The sequence below is a fragment of the Doryrhamphus excisus genome, chromosome 1 (genome assembly GCF_030265055.1).
Source record: "Doryrhamphus excisus isolate RoL2022-K1 chromosome 1, RoL_Dexc_1.0, whole genome shotgun sequence".
Taxonomy (NCBI): domain Eukaryota; kingdom Metazoa; phylum Chordata; class Actinopteri; order Syngnathiformes; family Syngnathidae; genus Doryrhamphus; species Doryrhamphus excisus.
Window position 1 is genome coordinate 1,393,127 of NC_080466.1, and position 23,447 is coordinate 1,416,573.

General features: G+C 41.0%; 1 protein-coding gene across 1 annotated transcript; it reads left to right on the forward strand.

Moving 5' to 3' along the window:
• Window positions 1-516: 516 nt before the first annotated feature.
• Window positions 517-23,446, forward strand: hap1 (huntingtin associated protein 1; the record flags this gene model as incomplete). Its single annotated transcript, XM_058082694.1, has 15 exons — window positions 517-739; window positions 931-1,119; window positions 11,509-11,585; window positions 11,772-11,888; window positions 11,979-12,073; window positions 13,373-13,481; window positions 13,616-13,694; window positions 13,775-13,905; window positions 14,023-14,097; window positions 14,623-14,834; window positions 15,918-16,136; window positions 16,252-16,586; window positions 19,795-19,983; window positions 20,244-20,349; window positions 22,538-23,446. Coding segments are annotated over 15 exons (2,526 nt in total), but the record flags the coding sequence as incomplete, so codon positions are not given.
• Window position 23,447: the final 1 nt, after the last annotated feature.

A 23,447-nucleotide genomic window follows, 5' to 3' on the forward strand; every position in this document is an offset into this window, starting at 1 on the left:
AACATATTGCGCAACTGTAGGGTCTTGAGACACATGCTAACTCGCAAACTAGAGAGCTAGCGACCTAAACGGTAGCCTTCAAGCTATTTCCTTTAAACTTGAATAGCAAAAAACTTACCACTTCCACACGCATAGGGAGGATAACTATTAACAGTTATTTAACCTTTAACATGAACATTAATCAAACGTAATATTTTTTTCTGGATACATGATACCATACAGCATCCATATCAAACTTGCGCATTTGGCCCGCGGGCCGCATGTTTGAGAAAAATGAAAAATTAATATAAAGTATATTCAGTTCAGCCAAGATAAAAGCTGGAATTTATTTTTCCAGCTATTAAATTTTAATGTTGTTTTGTCTCATCTTGAATGCCAGAATTTTGATTCTTTGCTTTCTTTTCCTCCTGTTTTGTTTTCTCTTGCTTTCTCTTCCTCGCTCGTCAGATATTGATGTTCTGCCGGCTTGTTCCTTCTCCTTCAGCCAGCAGGGGGCCCCCAGTGACTGACTTTTGACTGCCTCACCATCCTTGTCAAGCTCTCCCATCCTCCTCCTTTCCTCTTTCTCCTACCTCCTGGCCCACACAGGCCCACCTGGACTCCCAGTCAACCTTCTCCCTCCATGGTGGTTGGGGGGAGGCACAAGGGCCCCCAGATGTGGGCACCCAACCTATTCGGCTCGACTCAAATGAGAGTAAGCTGTCACAGCCGTACTGCCTGGATGCATCCACTCTCACAGGTAGGTCAGAAGATTAAAAAGCACCTTAGTTGTAGTCAAAGTTCACATACAAGCATCAATCATTATACAATCCATAATGAATAAGCCCATGAGGAACATATGTCAACTTTTTTACTGGAACTGTATATTATTACCAAAAGAAGCCCCCACACACATGTATACTATCATGAACCTTGTCCATCCTTGTCCAGACCTCTGTGCAGACCTACCGGAACTGGAGATAGTGAGCCTCTTGTCAGAGGGTCAACCCAACTACACTCTCCGAGCAGACAGTGTGTTTGGCTACGACCAGGATGACTGGCTACACACTCCTCTGCTGCCACCGGAGGTCGTCCTGGGCCTCACACACCAGCAGATTGAAGAGACGTTCAAGTACTTCTGTAAGTTCATATTTTGGTCTCTGCCTTTGCTGAGCCCTGATTTTGAGTGTTGAGTAGTTCACCACTTTGGGTATTTTACTGACCTCAAAGCATCCATCAGGTGTATATCATTTATATCATTGGTGTTTCCCACAAGGCTGTAAAGTGGAAATGACACCATCATCTTAAGTTGCATAATTCGTCATGATTTTTGCCATTCTGCAAAACCCATTGTTTGTGTGTGGACGGGTAAAACATAGCTTTTTGGTTTGTGTCATAAGAAGTGTGAACATTATCATATGTTGTTAAACCTTGTCGAACAGCAGATTACAAAGTAATTGCATTAATTGTGCATTAGCGTGCGCAGGATGATTTAAAAATGCATTCCAATTGCATTATTTTGTGTACACAATTCAACAGTATGTGGCCAACAGCGCTCTTATTTTGAAGAGCCTGTAGGCCAGGGGTCTCAAACTCAATTTACCTGGGGGCCACCGGAGCTAGGTTCTGGGTGAAGCCGGGCTGCATCAGGTTTTCAAAAAAAACCCAAAACGCATTTATTAAAAACTGGAAAAAAAAATCAATAACAATCAATAAATCAATAAAAAAAAACATCTTCAATGCTTTTGCTTCTGCTATACCCTACACTTTTTCAGTACTTTGGTTACGGTTTACCACACCAAAATATCTGATAAAACATTCCACTGTTCTCAAATATCTTCATTTTTATTTTTCTATACACAAAATAAGATTAAAAAAAACAAATTAAGAATAAAGACAATAAATCAATCAATCAGTAATAAATAAGTAAAATAATAATAAAACAGCAAATAAGAAACCACATACAGTTGGTAGAGAAATTATTTTTTTCATATTCAAATGTACAGTATTAACAGTTATTTAACCTTTAACATGACCATGAATGAAACTTAATAATTTGACCCAATTAGCAAGTTAGCATGGTACTCAGTTCCATCTGGGAGCAGCGTGGTAACTTTAACAACATGTTTTATCTTGACGTGTATTTTCCCTTTTATTCCAAATCATTTCCTGCATTTATTTGTACCCAGCGTCATATAAGCCTTTAGCTTCATTGCTAATCCAAAGCAAAACAGGGCGGGGTAACAGGGTAGGGTAACAGTATGGGCGGGGCAAAATCATGTTAATTGTGTCCGGTGTGCACACAGCTTTAAGCTGTCATTTCAACATTAAACTTTGGTATCAATGTGGGGGCCTCAAACTAGCGTCTCGCGGGCCGCATTTGGCCCATGGGCCGCAAGTTTGAGACCCCTGCTGTAGACTGTTAAGACAAGCTCGGTACGAGAGTAAATGTGCTTTTTGTCCTTGTTTCACTCAGAATATGTCAATGGGCATTGTAAACACACAAACAGTAAGCACACATGTTCTGCCAAACTACGCTAACCCAGCTAGCTTGCATTCATGTAACGTAAGAGGGGTTTTTCCACCACTTTTTCCCACACTTCATTTGCTGTTTGACCAGCCTGTCAGTTTCTTAGACTGCACTCCGAATGCCCTGATGGTATCTCAGCATTCCCTCCTTCTGTCTGCATTCAAATCAGCAACCTTCTGTCTTGTCTGCAAAATCCAGAGATTACCCTTCACTTGACGTCCCTCTCTTACAAACGCTGACACTTCAGTGAGTCACACAGGTCAAATGTCACCAAGCTGATTAACCTTCTGTCCCTTGGCTTCCTACAGAGTTTCCGCTGTAGCTCTGCCACTGGAAATCATGTGATACTCTTAAACTGCTGCACACAAAAGGATCAAAAATTTCCAAAACATGCGCCCGTTTTGTGTTGCCTATACGGTGCATCGCTGCTTTTTGGGTTGGTAACAATCTGGGACCACAAGCTCATGAGGAAAAATGCCAAAAAGTAATTGATACGCCCACAAAATGTATTTTGTGGCCACGTTGGACTACCGGAATTCCACGTTGGCCCCCTACACCAGGGGTCTCAAACACGCGGCCGCAGGACACTAGTTTGAGTCAACTGCCTTGATATGAAAGTTTAATGTTAGTGCGGCCCGTGCAAGTTTGATATGGATGCTGTATGGTATCATGTACCCAGAAAAAAATATTACGTTTGATTAATGTTCATGTTAAAGGTTAAATAACTGTTAATAGTTATCCTCCCTATCCGTGTGGAAGTGGTAAGTTTTTGGCTATTTAAGTTTAAAGGAAATAACTTGAAGGCTAGGCTAGGTTTAGGTCGCTAGCTCTCTAGTTTGCGAGTTAGCATGTGTCTCAAGACCCTGCAGTTGCGCAATATGTTGTAAATAAAAAGAGTATAAATGTGACTATAGTCGTGTTTTGTCATGTCTACAGGGCTCTAATAATGCTTTGTTCATTTTAATCTGAAAAAAATAATTTGTCTACCCACCAACTATATGTGGTTTCTTAAGTTTTTATTATTTGCTGTTTTATTATTATTTTTATATTTATTTATTACTGATTACTGATTGATTTTCTTTATTCTTGATTTGTTTATTTATTTTTCATCTTATTTTGTGCAGAAAAATGAAGATATTTGAGAACAGTGGAATGTTTTATCACAGCTTTTTTTGTAGAAAATCGGAACCAAAGCACTGAAAAAGTTTTTAATAAATGTGTTTTTTTTGGAAAACCTGATGCGGCCCAGCCTTGCCCAGACCCTAGCTCCAGTGGCCCCCAGTTAAATTGAGTTTGAGACCCCTGCCCTACACCTCCTCCAAAACCTCCTGCGATAATAGTGACTATTGCAATTATTAGAATAGATTCAGCTCCAGAACCCGTCCCTTCTCTCTTCAATTGTAATTGTTCACTCGGTACTGCAGGTCAGATTGACCGCAGGTCAAATTGACTGTGGTGAAACTTGAGGAATCACCATGGGTTGTATTTTCAATACAAAAATGCCTGAACACTGCAAAATAAAATAGCACCACCATCTTGAACCTCTTCATGACCTTTTGTTTAGAGGGATAGGAACTTATGAGCTTATATGGGTGCGTCCCCTTAAGGCTAGTTAGGCTGTACTTGGGTGATGCCGAGCCAAATGTTCCTATGTGGAGCAGGACAGACTAACCTGCCAACTGATGTCGGTGGCTCTTTGTCGGTCAGCATCGGCATTCGTTGCTTCTCTGTCTTGCACTCTTCCACCTTACTGACAGTGTTCACAAAAGGACATATATTTACCGCTGCTGAACCCAGCAGATCCCTGTTGCTAACCAAAACAGCAGCACCCACTGAGGCATGTTAGCAGTTTTATAGGAGATGAAATGTGGAGTTGTTGTAACAGTGTTAAATATGATTTTCACTTCCCAGTGTTGCCTCATAAATGCTTTCATATTAATTTTACCCTGCCAGCTTCTGTCCTCTGTCTAGGTTCTTGCATTTAATAATATTATATTTAGTTGTATGGTAATGGTAATGGTTTAATTTCATTTGAACATGCATCAGATTACAATTGAGTGCATCCCATAATCAGTTCACAGTTCCACATGTCTCCTACCTCTCTATCTGGAACTTTTACGATCAGTAACTGTTACATTTGTTCACTTCCTGCTTTCCATAATACAGTTTAAGGTTTTTTTTTTGTTTTTTTTTTAAGTACGAGGTGATATGACCATACAATGACATAATGGGTACCATAGTAACTGCCAATATAGTGATATAAAAAGATATATAAATATATTAAACTCAAAATATATTGAAAAATATACAAGAGTATTTCTGATAAACTCTGTAGTTGAAGAAATAAAGTCCTCTGACCGAGTAAATACAATCACGTCATTTTACTTCCACCTTCCTCTCACGCATACTGTATTTACACTAACTATATAATGCTACTATACATACTCTATTTATTTACTCTGTCCTTTCTTGTGGCTTTTATTCAAATCATCAATATATTTCAGTAGAACTTGCAATGTAATTGGGTAAAAATCTGCAATAGAAACATTATATTTCAGGCTTGCGTGATACCTTTGACCTAGAGGAGTCAGCTTGTGGTTGAAAGATTAATGAGGTGCTTAATATTTAAAAAAAACTGCAGTGTCTGGGCTAGCAACTGTAGAGGTTAAGGACAGACAGTGAAAAAGAGGCAAAGATATTGATATATGTGGTATGAGATATGTGGCATCTTTTAGTTTAATAAACATTTTGTGTTTTTAATTGTGTTAAATTAACTTGAAAAGTGGTCTTTTGAAATTTTTAATCATTTGACAGCCCTTGTTAGATGCATAGTAAGACTAAGTTTGCTGGAAATCTAAGTTTTGTTGCATCTGTACTCATTTAGTTATTGATTTAGTTAATGATTATTATATACTGCATTATATTGTTTTACAGATTGTATTACCACTATTTCATTGAGCAGCCCCATGCAAAGTGAGTGGGTGTGGCTCTGTCTGCAGAGGGGTTATGCGGAGCCCTCCTTCTGTGCTGTAATGCTGGCATTGCATCTGCGTGGAGAATGAAAGCAGCCATTGAGATGGGTGGAACCTACCATCTCCGTGATGTTGCAGGGGTGGGCGGGCTTAATACAGCATCTTCTCTTCAGGCTCAGATTTCCTAATTTCAGACTTTTCAGACTTCCGTTATGGCCATGTGACACAAAGCTATTCGGATGACGACGGCGGGATCAATACACGCTTTTCCGGATTATTGAATAGATCTTGCTTCATTCACCACCCCTCCTCCAATCCCTCCCTGATATTCTCACCCGGTAGTCCAACGTGGCCAGGTGAACGAAGGCAGGAATGACGACAGATGGGCCTTACAGACACAGGGATTATGCATTAGCACCAAGTAGCACAGCATATTCGCCGCAAACAAACACAGGTATACCCCCCCCCCCCCCCCCCCCCCCCCCCTCTCTTCTCTGAGGCAAGTGGATCACTGCATACAGGAGTCAGCAGCATGACTCTGAAGAGACCGGTGTGTCACATCGTAACCATCCAACTATATTATTAGAAGAGGATGGGGTCTCACTGATGGACGACACGAGTGAGGGCAGTTTTTCTATGGTTACCATGGAGGTGTGGATCTCTTCTGGGTCTGAGGAAGAGGAAGAAAATGGGGGCACTGCCGGTATTGTGCTGCCGGACATAGCGTGCAACAACAACAACAATAACAACAACAACAACCTTTGCAGGGAGGTGACACAAGGTGAGATAAAGCTTGAGAAACTGAACAATTATTTCCTTGATAGTGGATCTTGTTTGCTGGCTGAGGTGTCCAGTTTGTTGGTCTGCTGAGGTTTATCTGCTGAGATTTAATACGTCATGTGAACTGCAGAGTGCAAGGTTAAATTATGTCTTTGAAACAGTGTCATGCATTTTTGTGATGTCTTCGAAATCCTAGTATTTCTGGCTGTCCCGTATATATGCTTATATATTCAGCTGCAATGTTTCCACATAGTCGGTGAAGGTCACTGAGCATGTGTCTCTACACACTGCCGTATGCAGCGTAATGAAAGCCCTGTTGACTTTGCATGTATTTGGGTGCATTATTTTTATGAAGGTCATTGCTCTGTAATTTGGCAATAATGAATATTTTTTGATGGTGTGAAAGGAAGTTTTTGGAAAATTAACTTGACCGAATAGCTATTCTTCTTTTGAAGGACTGTGAAAGAATTATAGAGGACTGTAGGTGTGCAAGTGTGTACATTATGTGTACTGCTGACCTAGTTCTCGGAATAAATCGATACAATCGGTCGATAACAAAGCTCGTTTTAGTTCTATCACATGTAGAACATTTTATTAATAAAGAACAGAGTGGAACTTCTCTATTCCTCATCTGTTCCAGTGCTTTTTCTCGAAATCGGAGTGTGTATGATATACCTACTCCATCACCCAAACATGAGGACAATCGGGACTTTTCTGTATAGTCTGTTATTTGAGAGGATAAATTACCTGGTTGGTTTTGCGGCCCATTTCCCATTTAAGAAACCTTTTTTATTTTCAGTTCCTATTGAAAAAATACCTCAACAAACTAAAGCTCTGTAAGACAATTTGAACAACCTCTGATCTTGAAACAATAATAGACACAAGGGAACAATGTGAATGTTAATCCTTGACCGTCTGAACCCTGCGCTCTAACACACGTCATAAGTATGCCTAAATCAGCAGTGCCCATCCTTAGAAGAACAGTATTAGACTGTCGGTCTATTGTAGCTCCTAGAATTAGCACTGGCAAAACCCTAAAACCTTTAGCTGGCATAGCAAATCCTAACCTTGATTCGCCCTGCGCTGTAGCTGGTAGGTCAAGAGGAAATAGGTTTATTGCATGTTACATTTTAAAAAGGTTTTGCTAAATGAAAGTTGACTGTTTCTCTGAAATGTAATGGGATGTCTGTGAAGAATATGGCAATCGTTTGATTTGGTTCATGAGTGCAGTCCTCAGTTTATATTACTGTAGGTGATGATAAACTAGGATTACCATATTTTGTAAGCCACACCCACTTAGATCAGATTTGTTTGTATATAAGCCGAGCCGGTGTATAAGTTGCACGTGTCCGTGCAGTAAAGTGGCAAATTGTGGCGTGGACAAGTCCATGAGGACCAGTCAGCTCTTTATTTGACAGGATCCAATCATGGAAAATTCCCAATGAGCATGACAACCCATTGGTCATTACTACTCAATATTACAGTCTGACTCACAGTTTTATTACAAATAACATTAAACTCATTGCACAGCAACTAAAACTCAAACGTTATACCCCAGAGATATAGAAACATGCATCAATATGAGTTTAATATGAAAAAAAAAAAACAATATTTCATTGGAGGAGCACAGAAAGCAATAAAATCCCACTGCAAGCAGATTCTGTCCACTAAAGGGAGCCAGAGATCCCAGAGGGAAGCTGACGTCATTGCATCGCCCCAATGAATGTCTTGCTCAGACGTAATTCTTTATGAGAAAACGTTAAAATGTTTTTAAACTCATATTGGGATATGTTTGTATAGTTTATATACACCTTTTACGCATTAAGTTTCTGTGTGATGAATTAAGTGCTTTTCATAAATTAAGATTAAACAGTGAGTCAGATTGTTGTCTTGTTATTCTGGTGTGTATGTATATATATATATATATATATACACTGACTTCCAGTGGGTTGACAAGCTTGTTGAGCTGGCGACTCACTCGTGAGCAGCACAGTATTTTAAAAATTAGTAGTAGTTTTGAAGTACAGGTGATTATGTGATCACAAGAATAGAATTTAGCCATAAATTAGCTTTACGACTGTATAAGCCGCAGGGTTCAAAGTTTAAGAAAAAGCTAGCTGCAGAATTTTCCCAGAGGGAAGCTGACGTCATTGCATCGCTCCAATGAATGTCTTGCTCAGACGCAATTCTTTATGGGACAACGTTAAACTGTTTTAAAACTCATATTGGGATATGTTTGTATAGTTTATATACACCTTTTAAGCATTAAGGTTCTGTGTGATGAATTAAGTGCTTTTCATAAATTAAGATCACACAGTGAGTCAGATGTGTATATATATATATATATATATATATATATATATATATATATATATATATATATATATATTATATAACCTACGTTCTACTTAAAAAACGACTAAGAAAAAAAAGACAGAAACAACCTTTTTTCTGATGAACGATGACTCTAATCCTTCTTTTGGTATATACCATGTCTACATAACCCAATACCATAATATTCTGTGTGCCTTTAAAAATCAGTCAAAATCATCCAAAAAGGCCGGTACCGAGAGGGACAGCTTTTGAAAAATTCTGCATAAGATGGCACTGATTTATGATGTGATGAGGAAGTGCGGTCGACCTGCTGCTTCTACTGAGAGGAAGAAGAAAGACAAACTGCTCCATAGCCACTAGTCAACAGCCGACATCTAAAATTACATTTCAGTTACTTTGAAAGCAGCCCAACATTTTGCTATCCATCTTTTCTATGTCCATGTGTGCATGTCAGCGTTTTATTTAGAAAGATCACAGTGCCATAAATCACCAAGTGCAGTGTGGTAGTTTGTCTCCTATAACTCATGGGGCATTTATTGATTAGAGTGGGACACCTCAGTCTGAAGCTTTTAGATTTTCTCCATTAGCCTTATTAGATGTTGTGACATCGATATAACTAAAATGCTAACCAGCTGAGCGACGCTTTGGAATATGTCATGCTCATCCCAACACTGAGTTTGCTCTTCTATTTCTTGTTAGGGAACAGCAAGTTCTCCAAACAGTACTGAAACACTGAACACTTGTAGGACGTTACAGCAGCTCATCAATGAATTGTGCACATCTTCTCACTTCACAACAGACAAGGCTCCAAGATGTAAACAAAAGTCAGGAGCCAGCCACTGTTGTCTTCTCAATGATGGTGTAAACACTCGGCCAGTTTATTCCTGGCAGTCGCTCCCATTGAGCTATATCAGTATCCAGGAGAACCGGGTCTTTAGAGGTGTCTTATCTGGGCTAAAAAGGATCAAGCTAAGAGGATCATGGTCGGACTGACCACATGTTATGGTCTGTGGAACAAGGCCGACTCATTGAAAAGATAGTGTTTCCGAGTCTATTCTGAAGCCTTATTTATATGTATGTTTAGGGCTGGAGCACCAAGCAATAATGGAGCTCAAGACCTCTTGAAACTGCAGTTTTTATTACTACTTGATTGCAAATTTGTGACCCTCTGCGACACTTTGCATCCTGTATATAATAATTTAGAGATATGTGTTAATTGGACTGTCACAATAAAACATTTGCTAGACTATTAAATGTTCTTCAACTTATTGCCAATAAATTGTTATATTTTTCATGAATATAATAAGTATATATAGGGCGGCACGGCGGTCTGGTGGTTAGTGCGCAGACCTCACAGCTAGGAGACCAGTGTTCAATTCCCACCCTCGGCCATCTCTGTGTGGAGTTTGCATGTTCTCCCCGTGCATGCGTGGGTTTTCTCCGGGTACTCCGGTTTCCTCCCACATTCCAAAAACATGCTAGGTTAATTAGCCACTCCAAATTGTCCATAGGTATGAATGTGAGTGTGAATGGTTGTTTGTCTATATGTGCCCTGTGATTGGCTGGCGACCAGTCCAGGGTGTACCCCGCCTCTCGCCCGAAGACAGCTGGGATAGGCTCCAGCACCCCCCGCGACCCTCGTGAGGAAAAAGCGGTAGAAAATGAATGAATGAATGAAGTATATATGGGTATGAATGTGAGTGTGAATGGTTGTTTGTCTATATGTGTTCTGTTATTGGCTGGCCACCAGTCCAGGGTGTACCCCGCCTCTTGCCCGAAGACAGCTGGGATAGGCTCCAGCACCCCCCGCGACCCTCGTGAGGAAAAAGCGGTAGAAAATGAATGAATGAATGAATAATAGGTATAATAAGTATATATAGGTATGGATGTGAGTGTGAATGGTTGTTTGTCTATATGTGTTCTGTGATTGGCTGGCCAGTAGTCCGGAGTGTACCCTGCCTCTGGCCCGAGAACAGCTGGGATAGGCTCCAGCACAACCACAACCCTCGTGAGGATAAGCGGTAGAAAATGAATGAATAGTTTTACAGTTATGGTGTTACATGAAATATAGTAATCATATATAATAACCCATGCCTGAAATAAAAACACAAAGTCAGCCATTTTTGTTGAAAGGGGACCTATTATGCTCATTTTCAGCCCTTCGTATTGAGTTGTGGAGCAGCTACACACGATAACCTGCACAGAAAGCTCTCTAGATCTTCCAGAATCTGCACTATCCCAGCAGTATTTCCTTGGATTTCCCAGTCTGTTTGAATTACTCTGCAGTGATTGGTCACATCTGGGCACGCCCATATTGTGACTTCTCTCTGAAACCGAACTTTCAGAGCCATCCCAAACTTTTCTAATGGTTGACTTCCAAATAGGCAAACCTAATTATCTGAAACTTTGGCATCATTTAACGTGATAATTCATTCATTCATTCATTTTCTACCGCTTTTTCCTCACGAGGGTCGCGGGGGTACTATCCCAGCTGTCTTCGGGCGAGAGGCGGGGTACACCCTGGACTGGTGGCCAGCCAATCCCAGGGCACATATAGACAAACAACCATTCACACTCACATTCATACCTATGGACAATTTGGAGTCGCTAATTAACCTAGCATGTTTTTGGAATGTGGGAGGAAACCGGAGTACCCGGAGAAAACCCACGCATGCACGGGGAGAACATGCAAACTCCACACAGAGATGGCTGAGGGTGGGAATTGAACCCTGGTCTCCTAGCTGTGAGGTCTGTGCGCTAACATAATATAATATACTATAATAATATATACATAATATACATAATAAACAACATTTCTAGGTCACAAAAGTGGAAAAAGCATACCTCAATGGTGTAGGTCAGATGACCTACATCCTGTCCTCCATTCATGAAATCCTGTCTTTCCTCCCACAGTGCTGTGCTCAGACCGAGTGGGCCAGGTCACCAAGACATATCACGACATTAAGGCAGTCACACACCTTTTGGAGGAGGTGAGACATGCAGTCACACAAAAAGGATGAACTTTTTTTAGAGGATTCAAGTCATCTACCTGAATGACCATTTGTCACCAATTTTAGTACACTTTTTCCTTGTTTTGGTAAAAAAAAAAAGCATTATTTTGACTTAATAACTAAAAATCACGTCCCTTTTTTTTAAATTAATGTAATATTTTACAGAAAGAGCGTGATCTTGAGCTAGCGGCCCGGATTGGTCAGTCTCTCCTGAAACAAAACCAAGAGCTGACCGCCCGAAATGGAATGCTGGATGAACAGCTTGAAATTGCCAAGGAGGAGGTACAAACCAACTCAGTGTGGAAATGACACACACACCAATGTACTTTTTACTGAATTCAACTCATTCAGTCATTTTGTGGTATTTCCCAGATTGCTCAACTGCGTCATGAACTCTCTATGCGAGATGATCTCCTTCAGTTTTACGCAAGCACAGAGGAGATAGAAAATGCTGAATCCCACTCACCGTAAGTGCAACGTACTCTAAATATATCATGCGTTGTCAAAACATTGGCATTTGGTACATAAACTAATGACAAGGAGCACAATATACATACATTTATTACGACAAGCATCACTAGAAAAGCCTTAACCAAAAAACAGTGTGCCTGATTAATGATCAATAATGTTAATAATAGGAATCGACTGATATGTTTTTTTTTCGTCCCGATGCCAATACCGATTTTTTTCCCATCACCCTTAGCCGATGGCCGATTTTGCTTGGGCCGATATTTGTAGCTGATACTGCTTTTGCTCCCTCAATTTATATGAAAAAATGACAACGATAACAATTATTACAGGTCTCAAATTTAAACAAGTAATTATTGAAATGTAAACACTGAACACAGTAGGATTCAGATTTCTTAAACACACATTTAAACGGCATTATCAACTTTAAAAGGAATAAATATTCAACCTTGTGCAAAACATTTCTGTCGTAGTTTAAGTTTTATTTAGCATCGATGTGATGGCTGCTCCTCCGCACTGAGACGCATACTCCCCGATTTTTTTAAAGTAAACAACAAATTCACAAAAAATACATTATAGATCATGGCGCTAGCCGTGGCAAACTAGCCTCATTCCTTTTACTCATTTCTGGAAGGGACGTCATCATAGTGACACAGTAAAGAAATGCTTCGCAGGCTAGATCGTCGACTTGGTTCAGTATACTTTTCATCAAAATACCAGTCATGCCAAAATGATGTGTTGCTGCTGGATGTTCACAATATCCGAGTGATACTGTAAGTTATTGAATACAATTTTCTTGGAACAAATACTAGAATATTTTCAACTTGTAAATGTATATCAGTGCTTCTGCCAGCGTTTAAGCCAGCACTGCATATCACTTTGAAAACATAATATGGTTTTATAATAATAATAAATAATACATTTTATTTGTATAGCGCTTTTCAAGATACTCAAAGACACTTTACAAAAGAATGAAGTTGAATAAAACAAGTAAACAGAATAAAAGACACACCAAAATACAACATTCATTGGTTAATACATGAGTAAAAACACGAGTACAGTTAAAAGATGAATAAAAGCGGGGCGGGGCGGGGCACAGCAGTCAGGTATAAAAAGTTAAACATTAAAAACAGATTTAAAGAGGTGGGTTTTGAGTTGTTTTTTTGAAACTGGGAAGGTCAGGGCAAGCACGGAGTGAATGGGGCAAAGAATTCCAGAGAGTGGGGGGCAGCGATGGAGATGGAGGTTTTGTTGGTTCCGATGTATTCCTCGTGTGATAGCTGTTCTCTTTCTTTTAGAATAAAAAAGAATCAGTCAACCAGTTCTCTCAGCGACTTTGTCCATTATGACTTCCTGCAGCAGAAACTGAAATGCTTAGAGGAAGAGAACCACAAACTTCTATTGGAGGTAACGGAATTTTGAATACCCTAATTCAAGTGTACTCTTTTAAAAGTATATTTGATGTAGTCCAGACAGTCCAGAATTTTCAGTAATATTTCTTTTTGCAACTTAAACATATGAACCCACCATCATTTCTACAGGCCAGTGAACTCAGCACGGAGACAAGCAACTATGAGGAGCAAGAGCAGGAGCTGATGATGGTGTGTGTGGAGGAGCTGTGTAAGTTCCCTTTTTAACATTGTAAAACATTACACACGTTTTTTTTCCCCCCCACATTAAAAGTACCTGTGAAATTTTAGCTTCTGTCAACAAGCAAGTCGTGGATCTATCAGATGAGCTGGCGCGTAAAGTAGAGGATTCTCTTCGGCAGCAAGAGGAGATCAGCTCGCTGCTTGCTCAGATTGTCGACTTGCAGGCCCGCTGCAAATGTGTGAGTAAAAGCTCAAAATACTCGGCTAACAAACCATGAATTCAAAAGGCGTATCATATATTACCGTAATTAATCTCCTTCCACAAATGGTTTACTGCCTTCTTTTGGTTCTCTTAGATCACCAATGACAACGAGGAGCTGAACCAACATCTGAATGCCTCGCGCGAGTGTAACCTGAAACTGCAATCACAGGCAAGACATTCAAAAAAACACCAATTGTATCCACATTTATTTATAAATTGAACATGATAAATTTGGTATACACACTTATTTTCCAAGTTCTGTACTGTGAAACTTTAAACTGTATAATGGAAAGCAGGAAGTGAACAAATGTAACAGTTAGTGATTGTAAAAGTACCAGATGGAGGGGTAGGATTTAATAAGCTTTGCTTCTTCCTACTCCTTTTGGACATGTGGAACTGGGAACTGATTATGGGATGCACTCAATAGTAATCTGATGCATGTTCAAATGAAATAAAACCATTACCATTACCATTACCATTACCATGAATGAAACATTTAAACTGGGCATATTTGTCTGCCTCTTGGCAAAATACTGTCTGTGTTTTTGCCATTCTTCCATTGGCCTGCACGAGTCGTACGATTGACGGTCAAACCAGTCCAGGTTGTATTTTCCGGGACACAAGGTCACCTGAGACCCTGAACATGAACGAGTAGCAGAAAATTAAATTAATATTCGTCTTTTCCTGTCTACAGCTCAAAGACCTGCAAGACAAGTACTCAGAGTGCAAGGACATGCTTCACGAGGCTCGAGAGGATAATAAAAACTTGCGAAATAAAAGCCTGCCCAATAGCACGGTGCAGCGCTACACTGCTTTGGCGTCTGTCCTCCCCATGGACAGCCTGGCGGCAGAGATAGAGGGCACCTTCCGCAAAGGCCTGGACACGCCTGCGTCGTCAGAGTACAAGTAAGTCGTGATTACCACGGAAGTCAGTGGTGAGGGATGATTAAATCGAAACCATTCTTAAATGTTTATGTTGCCGTTAAATTTTTGAGTATTTCTTAGCAGTGAAAAGCATGTATAGTAGGACTTTTTGGAATTATTGTAATTAGTATGACTATATATTATATTATAAATTGACTGTAAATATTAACAAATTGAATATTCTCATAGTTGGAGCATAGAAAACAACCTTCTAAATATATTTTTTACCATTATTAGAGCTCTGGAAACATGAAATAACACCCCTATAATCACCTTCACAGTAAAATTACCTGATATAGTTTATTGAATCAGAGAAAATAAGCCATTTCAGACATAAATATAAGACTCATGCTTATGTGTTTTTCAATATTCTTGACAGGAAGTGGCATTGGGGATTCAGAGTTGAGTTTCAGCTTGGGTATGGGCACAACAATCCGCTGTTTGATTACTATGATGATTATTGTTATTATAACTATTCCGGCTGTGAGATCAGTCAAACCTGCAATAATTGATGGTTAATGGTGATCAAGTTCATCTGGTTCTGGTGTTACCAGTGACATCTTATGGCCAACGTGGACTACAGAACAGTTCATGAACACCCTTAAATTCCTTAAACTGTATTTGTATTTTAGTTCATGTTGTCATTTTTATGTTTGAAATTGCATAATTTAGATCGACACCACATAAAATTGGCTTAATATGCACATTTTGTAATTAATAATTAATACTAATAATCATTGGAATTGATGTGATTGAGTGTGAATGGTTGCTATTATATGTGTACCCTGGATAGGCCTGTCCCGATAACACATTATTGCAGATAAATAATATTATTTTGAGACCATTTTTTCATTAATGGGATTATAATATATGCCATAATAATGCAAGTACACCACTGAAAAGCAACTTTAAACTATTTAACATTGTTGGAAAGTCAAGAGCTTTTCCATAAAACAACTTAAACAAAAAAAAAAGTCAAATTTTCAAAAAATATGTCCACTTACTAGCCAAAACATGAAGCCCAACTGAACAATCCATTGAGAGTTTTTGTTTTGTTCCTCGCAGAAGCCACCCGTGGCGTGTGTTTGAAACAGTGCGGGTGGTGAACAGGTCGGTGAGGCTGCGCTCTTTGTGCCATTCCCCTGGACTTCCAGGTTCAAGCCCGGCGTCGGTGCGCTCCAGCTACACCAGCACTCCTCGCACCAGCTACTACGGCTCTGATAACACCAGCCTTACTCTGGAGGACAAGTCTAGCGCCGGTCCTGCCCTGAAAGAAGACATCAGGTGCATCAGAGAACCTTAGACGCACTTGATTGACGTGCGTTGCACGTTGTTTGTCGTCGGGTAGAATTATTTTTTTGAATAGTCAGTCCATATACTAAACATGTTCTTTCCTTAGCGTCTGTGGGCCAAAGCGTCTGGGCCAGCCCGGCACACCGGGAGGCCAAGACCTGGAGGCGGCCTTGCGTAGCTTATCAGCCCGCCAACAGAGCCACTCCTCTGAGCGTCCTTTCTTTGACGTGGACCGCGAGCGGAAACTCCGTGCCTTGGCGGCAAACAGTGAGGACGACGAGGGCTCCAGTGGCTTCTTGACACCAAATGACAGCTTGGCCTCCAGTTCGGAGGCATCGACCGGCACCAATTACTCCAACAGAAGCTCCCGCCACTCCTGTGGCTCCGTGGGATCCAGGTCGTACCTGCCCGACCGCCTGCAGATTGTCAAACCTCTGGAAGGTACATGTTTATGCAAACATTATACTGTATATACATTGAACACAACATTCATTCTCACAGAGGCTGTTAATCATTTGAATCTGTCATAGTCGTGACACTTAATTACAGAGCGTAGGTATACACTGCTCTCAATTGTAATCAGTGTAACTGTAATTCTTTTTTCACTCAATGGCTTCCCTCCAAGATAAATAGTTTGGATTTAGAAGAACATTCCCGGTGACAGATTTATCATTATTGATTGTTGGTTGCGTCAGGAAGGGCGTGTGTGTAAAAAGAAAGCTAGACCAAAGATGCAAAGTCATTTGATTACTATATTATTGGGATTAACGCTACAAAAAAATGAAGAATTTCTGAATTTCTCTTACAGTAAAGTCTCGTTGTATCGATATTGTCGGGAGTCGGAAAAAATATCGATATAACCGGACTGTCGATATATCCGATCCTGCGCCAACTGCATTAAAAGTGGGCAATAATGCAAAAAAAGCAGCTTAAATCAATCTTTGCTTAAGGATTTCAATACCAAAAAAGAACACGGCGAACGGCTGCTTCCAGTCAACTTTATTTTTCACACTTCCACCACCAGAGCGCAGCACACACACCGATTCCCGCACTTTCTGGTTCATAGGTCATGCTCAACCCGCCCCACATAGCTGGCCAAACACATGCCTGCAACAGAAGAACCAACTGCGTTCGTGGTTTCTCTCGTGTGTATAGAATAAAAAGATATCTGAATACAACACAATCAAATACATGTATTTGTACGCTTGTGTCCTCGTTGGAATAGGTGTGTATGCTATGTCAGTTGGTTCTTCTGTTGCAGGCATGTGTTTGGCCAGCTATGTGGGGCGGGTTGAGCATGACCTGTGAACCAGGAAGTGCGGGAATCGGTGTGTGTGCTGCGCTCTGGTGGTGGAAGTGTGAAAAATAAAGTTGACTGGAAGCAGCCGTTCGCCGTGTTCTTTTTTGGTATTGAAATCCTTAAGCAAAGATTGATTTAAGCTGCTTTTGTATCGATATAAGCAGACCAAATTGGCTGGCGGGAGATGAAAAGGGCATCGTAGTAACCGGGTATCGTACTAACGGAACTAAATATATCATAAAAGACTAGAAATTTGCCGGGAAATGAAAATAGTATCGTAATGAGCAGTAATTCGTTATAACCGATATCGATATAACGAGACTTTACTGTATTTTGTAACTTTTACATAAAAAAAAAACAGTCGGTAGTTGTTTGTGTTTTTCCTCCGTCAAACTCAGTTGTGCGATGTTTTTTTTTTACTCTTCTGTTCTGAGACACTGTTATTCCTGGAATCCGATCAAGTCACTCACCCAGTTTAGGGATCAAAGCCCGTACAAAGTACTAAGACCGGCCGCCGGCACCCCTTTGAGTGGTTCCCATCCATTAGCTGAGGGTCAAGCATCCTTGGAGTGTAGTTGGCTTGTTTAGTCACTAAGTGGGTATGACAGTCACATTTTGCATGATAGAATCAACCCCACATACGCTCACACACTAAGAGAAAATGGCCCAGACGGTAACGTCAAGCGTGAGTAGCTTCCACTGGTGATTGTCGCTGTGGGCTAGGGCGTGTGAAGTGAAGCTGAAATCAAATTTGTTAAGAATGTTAAAAAAAACACACACATCATTGCTAATAATGCGTATGTGTCATGAGTCAGCACTTCTGACTCTGAAGTTCTTGGCAGATTGCATTGACATGACAACACATAGTAGCTGAAATATGATTGGACAAAAAAATTGAACATACAAATACACCAAGGGTCACCTTGCGCCCACGTGGACCACTTAAGGCGTCCGCGAGGCATCTTCTACAAATAGCACTGCTCACAAATTATCATTGTTATTTTGTGCTTTAAATTTTGAATCAGAATTGCTTACATTAATGTATTTTTTTTTAATCGTCTTATAACATCAAAAATTAAAACAAAAATATTTTATAACAAACTATTACCTCAAGTCAAACGTTCATGTGTGCGCACGCGTCCGCTCACCGCTTTTTTCGATATAGTGCAGCGGTGATGAGGAGTTAGCTTACTCGTGCAGTTTAGCCCACAAAAACATGGCAGAAAAGCGAAAAAGGACTTATATTTTCCACAGTGATTGGGAAGAAGAATTTTTCTTTACGTATTTTGCGGGAAGACTGTTGCAATACCAAAGCGGACACTTCAAAACTTGTCATGAACGCTTCAATGCGAGCTACCCACCCGGCAGCGAATTTAAGTACGGAAAAGGAAAAGTTTGTTAAAGGCAGCTTTGGACAAACAAAGGACTTTTTTCACTAGGTAGGTGAAAAAATCACAGAAAGGTGTTCCCTCTGACTTTCAAATATGTGAGCACATAAATAAATGTTTCTTGTTAAAATATATGTTTTTGTTACCATTATTGTGTAAAAATAATTAACATTGATATGTGAGCAGTCGCTTCACATAGTATTACTACTACTATTCCTTTTGTTTTGAATACTAAAAATTGATCCGTGCAGTTTTGTCATTTTGGACGTTCACCGCAAACAAGTCATGTAGCCCTTCATACTATCCGTGCTCACAAAGTAGCCCTCGGCTTCAAAAAGGTTGGTGACCCCTGGTGTAGACTGTCCCCCCGCACCGAGACATTCAAAGAGTTATGTAAATGAAAAGCTTAGCGCAAAAAAGAGTACAAAATATTCTGGTGCTACCGTCACCACGAAAATCGTCAGTAGAGGGGAAACGTATTTCCGGTCTCAAAATGAATGATTGACCTGAAAAATGGCAACCATGCATATCCAATGTTATCAAAGTTAATGGCTCCTTTGTGAGGGTTGGTCTCCCCAGCATGACACTCGTTGTAGTACTGGTACCAGTTTACACACGACACCCCGTTTTCTGCCCCCGGCGTCCTCTACTGCCGCCCCTCCTCAGCACCCAGGAAGCAGGAAGTCCCGCCAACCCGCCGGCGGGGCACGTCGGAGCAGCGGAGCATGCCGTTGTCTTTCTCGGTAGAGCAGATGAAAGGGTGGTCGTCTGTGCCACCCGGGCGGTAGTAAACACTCAGGAAGGAGACGTTGTATCTCCTGGAAGACAAGGTCATCGACTTTCATCAACAACCTTGCATCTCATTCCAAAGAGAAATGGTGGATGCTACTCAGAGATAGCAGCACTTTTCCCCCATGTGGCGCCGATTAAAAATAGACAATGTCCTGCTCCCCCTCCTCAGGTTCAGTGACTCTACACCAGTGGCAACAGCTGGCCAAACCAAACCTCGGTGGCATCCTGCATCCTCGTCCCGGAGTTCTGACCAAGGACTTCAGGGAACTGGAAGTGGACATACAACATGTGTACAGTCTGAACGACCTGGAGGAGGATGAACCCGATCTGTCCATGCTGTCCGGAACCACCAGCATGGGTAGGCAACATTCATGTACACTCCCGTGAACGTGTTAAATGCAGTATTCACATCACTTGATTAGGTACACTTGTACCGTCAAGTGATGTGCGCTATATGGTTGCAAACCATAACCATAATTAAAATAAAAACATGATAAATGATGTTAAATGAATAACTAAAACTAAACTTTTTATGAGGACAGGTTGTTAATACTTCAGTCATCAGGATTTTTCTCCATGACAATTGTAATGCGCCATTTTTCGTCCCTCACCTGATAGTGTCTTCACCATCGGGTGTCAACCTCCCTCAGACCTCTCCCACTCCCACCATCACCACCTGCCAAGTCCCTCAGCCATCCCTCCTCACCCCCTCATGCCCTTTTAGGTAAGAACACGTTATGTATCTTGCCTTTTCATTGTCTTTTTTTTTTTTTTTTGCTGTGAGCAACGCACTCATCCCTCGTTTATCGTGGTTAATTGGATCCATACCAGACTGCGATAAGTGAATATATCCGGCAAGTAGGATAAAATATTCATTCATTCATTCATTTTCTACCGCTTTTTCCTCACGAGGGTCGCGGGGGGTGCTGGAGCCTATCCCAGCTGTCTTCGGGCGAGAGGCGGGGTACACCCTGGACCGGTCGCCAGCCAATCACAGGGCACACATAGACAAACAACCATTCACACTCGCATTCATACCTATGGACAATTTGGAGTGGCCAATTAACCTAGCATGTTTTTGGAATGTGGGAGGAAACCGGAGTACCCGGAGAAAACCCACGCATGCACGGGGAGAACATGCAAACTCCACACAGAGGGGACCGAACCCTGGTCTCCTAGCTGTGAGGTCTGCGCACTAACCACCAGACCACCGTGCCGCTGGATAAAATATTATCAAATGGAATGTTCTCTTATTTAGAGCACAGAAAACCTGTTTGTGACCTTCTAAATATGGGTTACACCATTATTAGAGCTCTGTAAACATGAAATAACACCCCTATAGTCACTTTTTTCAGTCAGATTACCCAATACAGTTTATATAATCTGAGAAAATAAGCCATTTCAGACCTAAATAAGACTCATGCTCTTGTGTGTTTCAATAAATATCTTTTGGATGTGAGGGCAGGAAGTCACATTAGGCGTTCAGAGTTGAGTTTTAGCTGGAGTACAGCCGCAACAGTACCTGGGAGATCATTCAAACCTGCAATAATCAATGGTTAATGGTGATCAGATCTGGTTCTTGTGCCAGCGTAGACTAGAGTTAGACTTTAGACTTTAGTTCTGTAGTCATTTTTAGGTTTAAACATGCTTACTAATAATCATTTATTCAATCTTTCAATACCAAAGATGAATTTTGAAAGTTTTTATAATCCCAAATGGTGGATCCTACAGACTTACTTCTACATATTTTGCGTTTTTTGCCCAAGAGGCAAAAAGAGGCGATGATGCAAATTTGCACCACCATTTCAGAGCACTTTTATGCCATAAAAATGGCCACAAGCTCAGCAGGGATCATTTCAATGAAGAATCACACATGGCAGGAAGTAGGAAGTCAGAGACCCTGCAGAAGGTTATGCATTGTAAGGAAATTTAACACACACACACACATGTGCAGACACATAGTTCAGTTCCTAGTGTAAAAAATGCAAAAGTGTTTGTTTTATTTGTAAATAAATTGTTGTTTTGATGTAAAACAACCCCTTTTTGTGTTGTTGTTAAGTTATGCTTGAAATGCGTCTTTTCTCAAAAAGCCCTTATTTTTTTTTTTTTTTAGTCGGGAGCTGATATTTTCTTGAAACTTACTTATGTTCCGCAGCTGATTAGTAAAGAACGGAAAAAGGGACAAACAAACTTTTTTGTTCTGCTGAAAAACGTGAGTCTAAGCTTTCTTTTGGTAGGTTCCGTGTTTATATCGCCGTAGAACACAATATTTTGTGTGCCTTGAAAGATCAGTGAAAAATGTCTGCTACTAAAGGGGTTGTATTTTGAAAAAAATGTCCGGGATTGAATGAGTTCATTGATTCATTTTTGAAAAATGAATGTTTGAACCGCAAAGTGTAGCGAGACGACTACTGTATCGTAGGAAAAGTCCTCGGTTTACGTACGAGTCTCGTTCCGGTCCCTTGCTTCTGTTCTGCTCATTTTTCAAACAAACCCTTTTTCCTCCTCCAGCGACAGAAAACGGGTTCCCGGGTTCTTTGTCCAACCGTAGAAGAAGTGGAAATGTGAACACCCAAGAGAGGCAGAGTACCACATCTGCTCGTTTGCCTGCTTGCTCGTTAACTAACCTCATGAAAGCAACACCTTGACTTTTGGGGGTCACAAATGAACCATGGACTCATTCAGTCATGTACAACGTTGGGCCTTTGACTGACTGCACGCTACAGTTGATGCATCTGCTCCGACTTGTTTGCACACCCATGATACTCGTGTGTCTTGTTGGAATCGTCTTAATGACTTTTGCATAACAGCAAATCACCTGATTGTGTTGCATCAGCGCTGCATCGTTAACCTGTTTCTCCAACTCACCCACTCTGGTTTTATTTTTCATACGGGTTCTCTCTGTCTTGCAGCCATCACTCTATCAGCCTGCCATTTTGTCACAACTGTCAGCTCGTGAGCACGTCGCCGGCGTCCCACCGGCAGCGCTTTGGCCTGGCTGGCTCCCCCGCCGCAAACATAAGCTGGTCATCGCTGGGACTCACGCAGCTGCTTCGAGAACGAGGTATCTCCGCCTCTTCCGCTCCGTCTCGCCGCCGTCACATACACGACATCCCCGGCGCCGAGCCATGGTGCCGCGCTGCCGTTGAGCAAGTCTCATGCACAGACACGAGCGGGAAAAGGAAGATTTTCAGCTTGAACTTAGTGGAGAAGCTTCAGAGTCTCGGGCTGCACAGGGTGGCCGCTTGGGGGATGACGTGCGGTGACGCGCCCATCACTTGACGCCCGATATCGTGTCTTTACCGTACCTTTCATTCCTTGTATGCGCTCCTCTTGTTTTCTACCGTCATTGCGATATCTACGCTCTTTCAAGGAGAATCATATCAGGACATGGACATGAGAATCCACTTAGTTGCAACCATAGCTTCCTTTTAGAAAAAGTTTTATACTGGTCATTTTATACTGGTAACACACAGTCACACTGTTGAACATGCAAATGCACCGAAAAAAACACATTGTTGTATATAAGATTTCATATTATCAGCTAAATGAAGAAGCAGTGCACTAAATTATGTCATTAATGTTATTTCATGTACTTTGCACTTGTTTTTCACATATATATGTTTTAATACTGGGCATCTAAACCACTGTTGCACCAAGTCAAGAATGTGATTGTAGAAAAAAAAAACAATAGTACCCCTGACATGGTCGTCTGTACCAAGAAGGCGTAGGATATCGTAGATTTACAAGGGAATCAGACTGATTCATGTTGACGTTGAGCTGCACTGTACGGTTGAGTTGTAAATAAAATGTCAACATTTT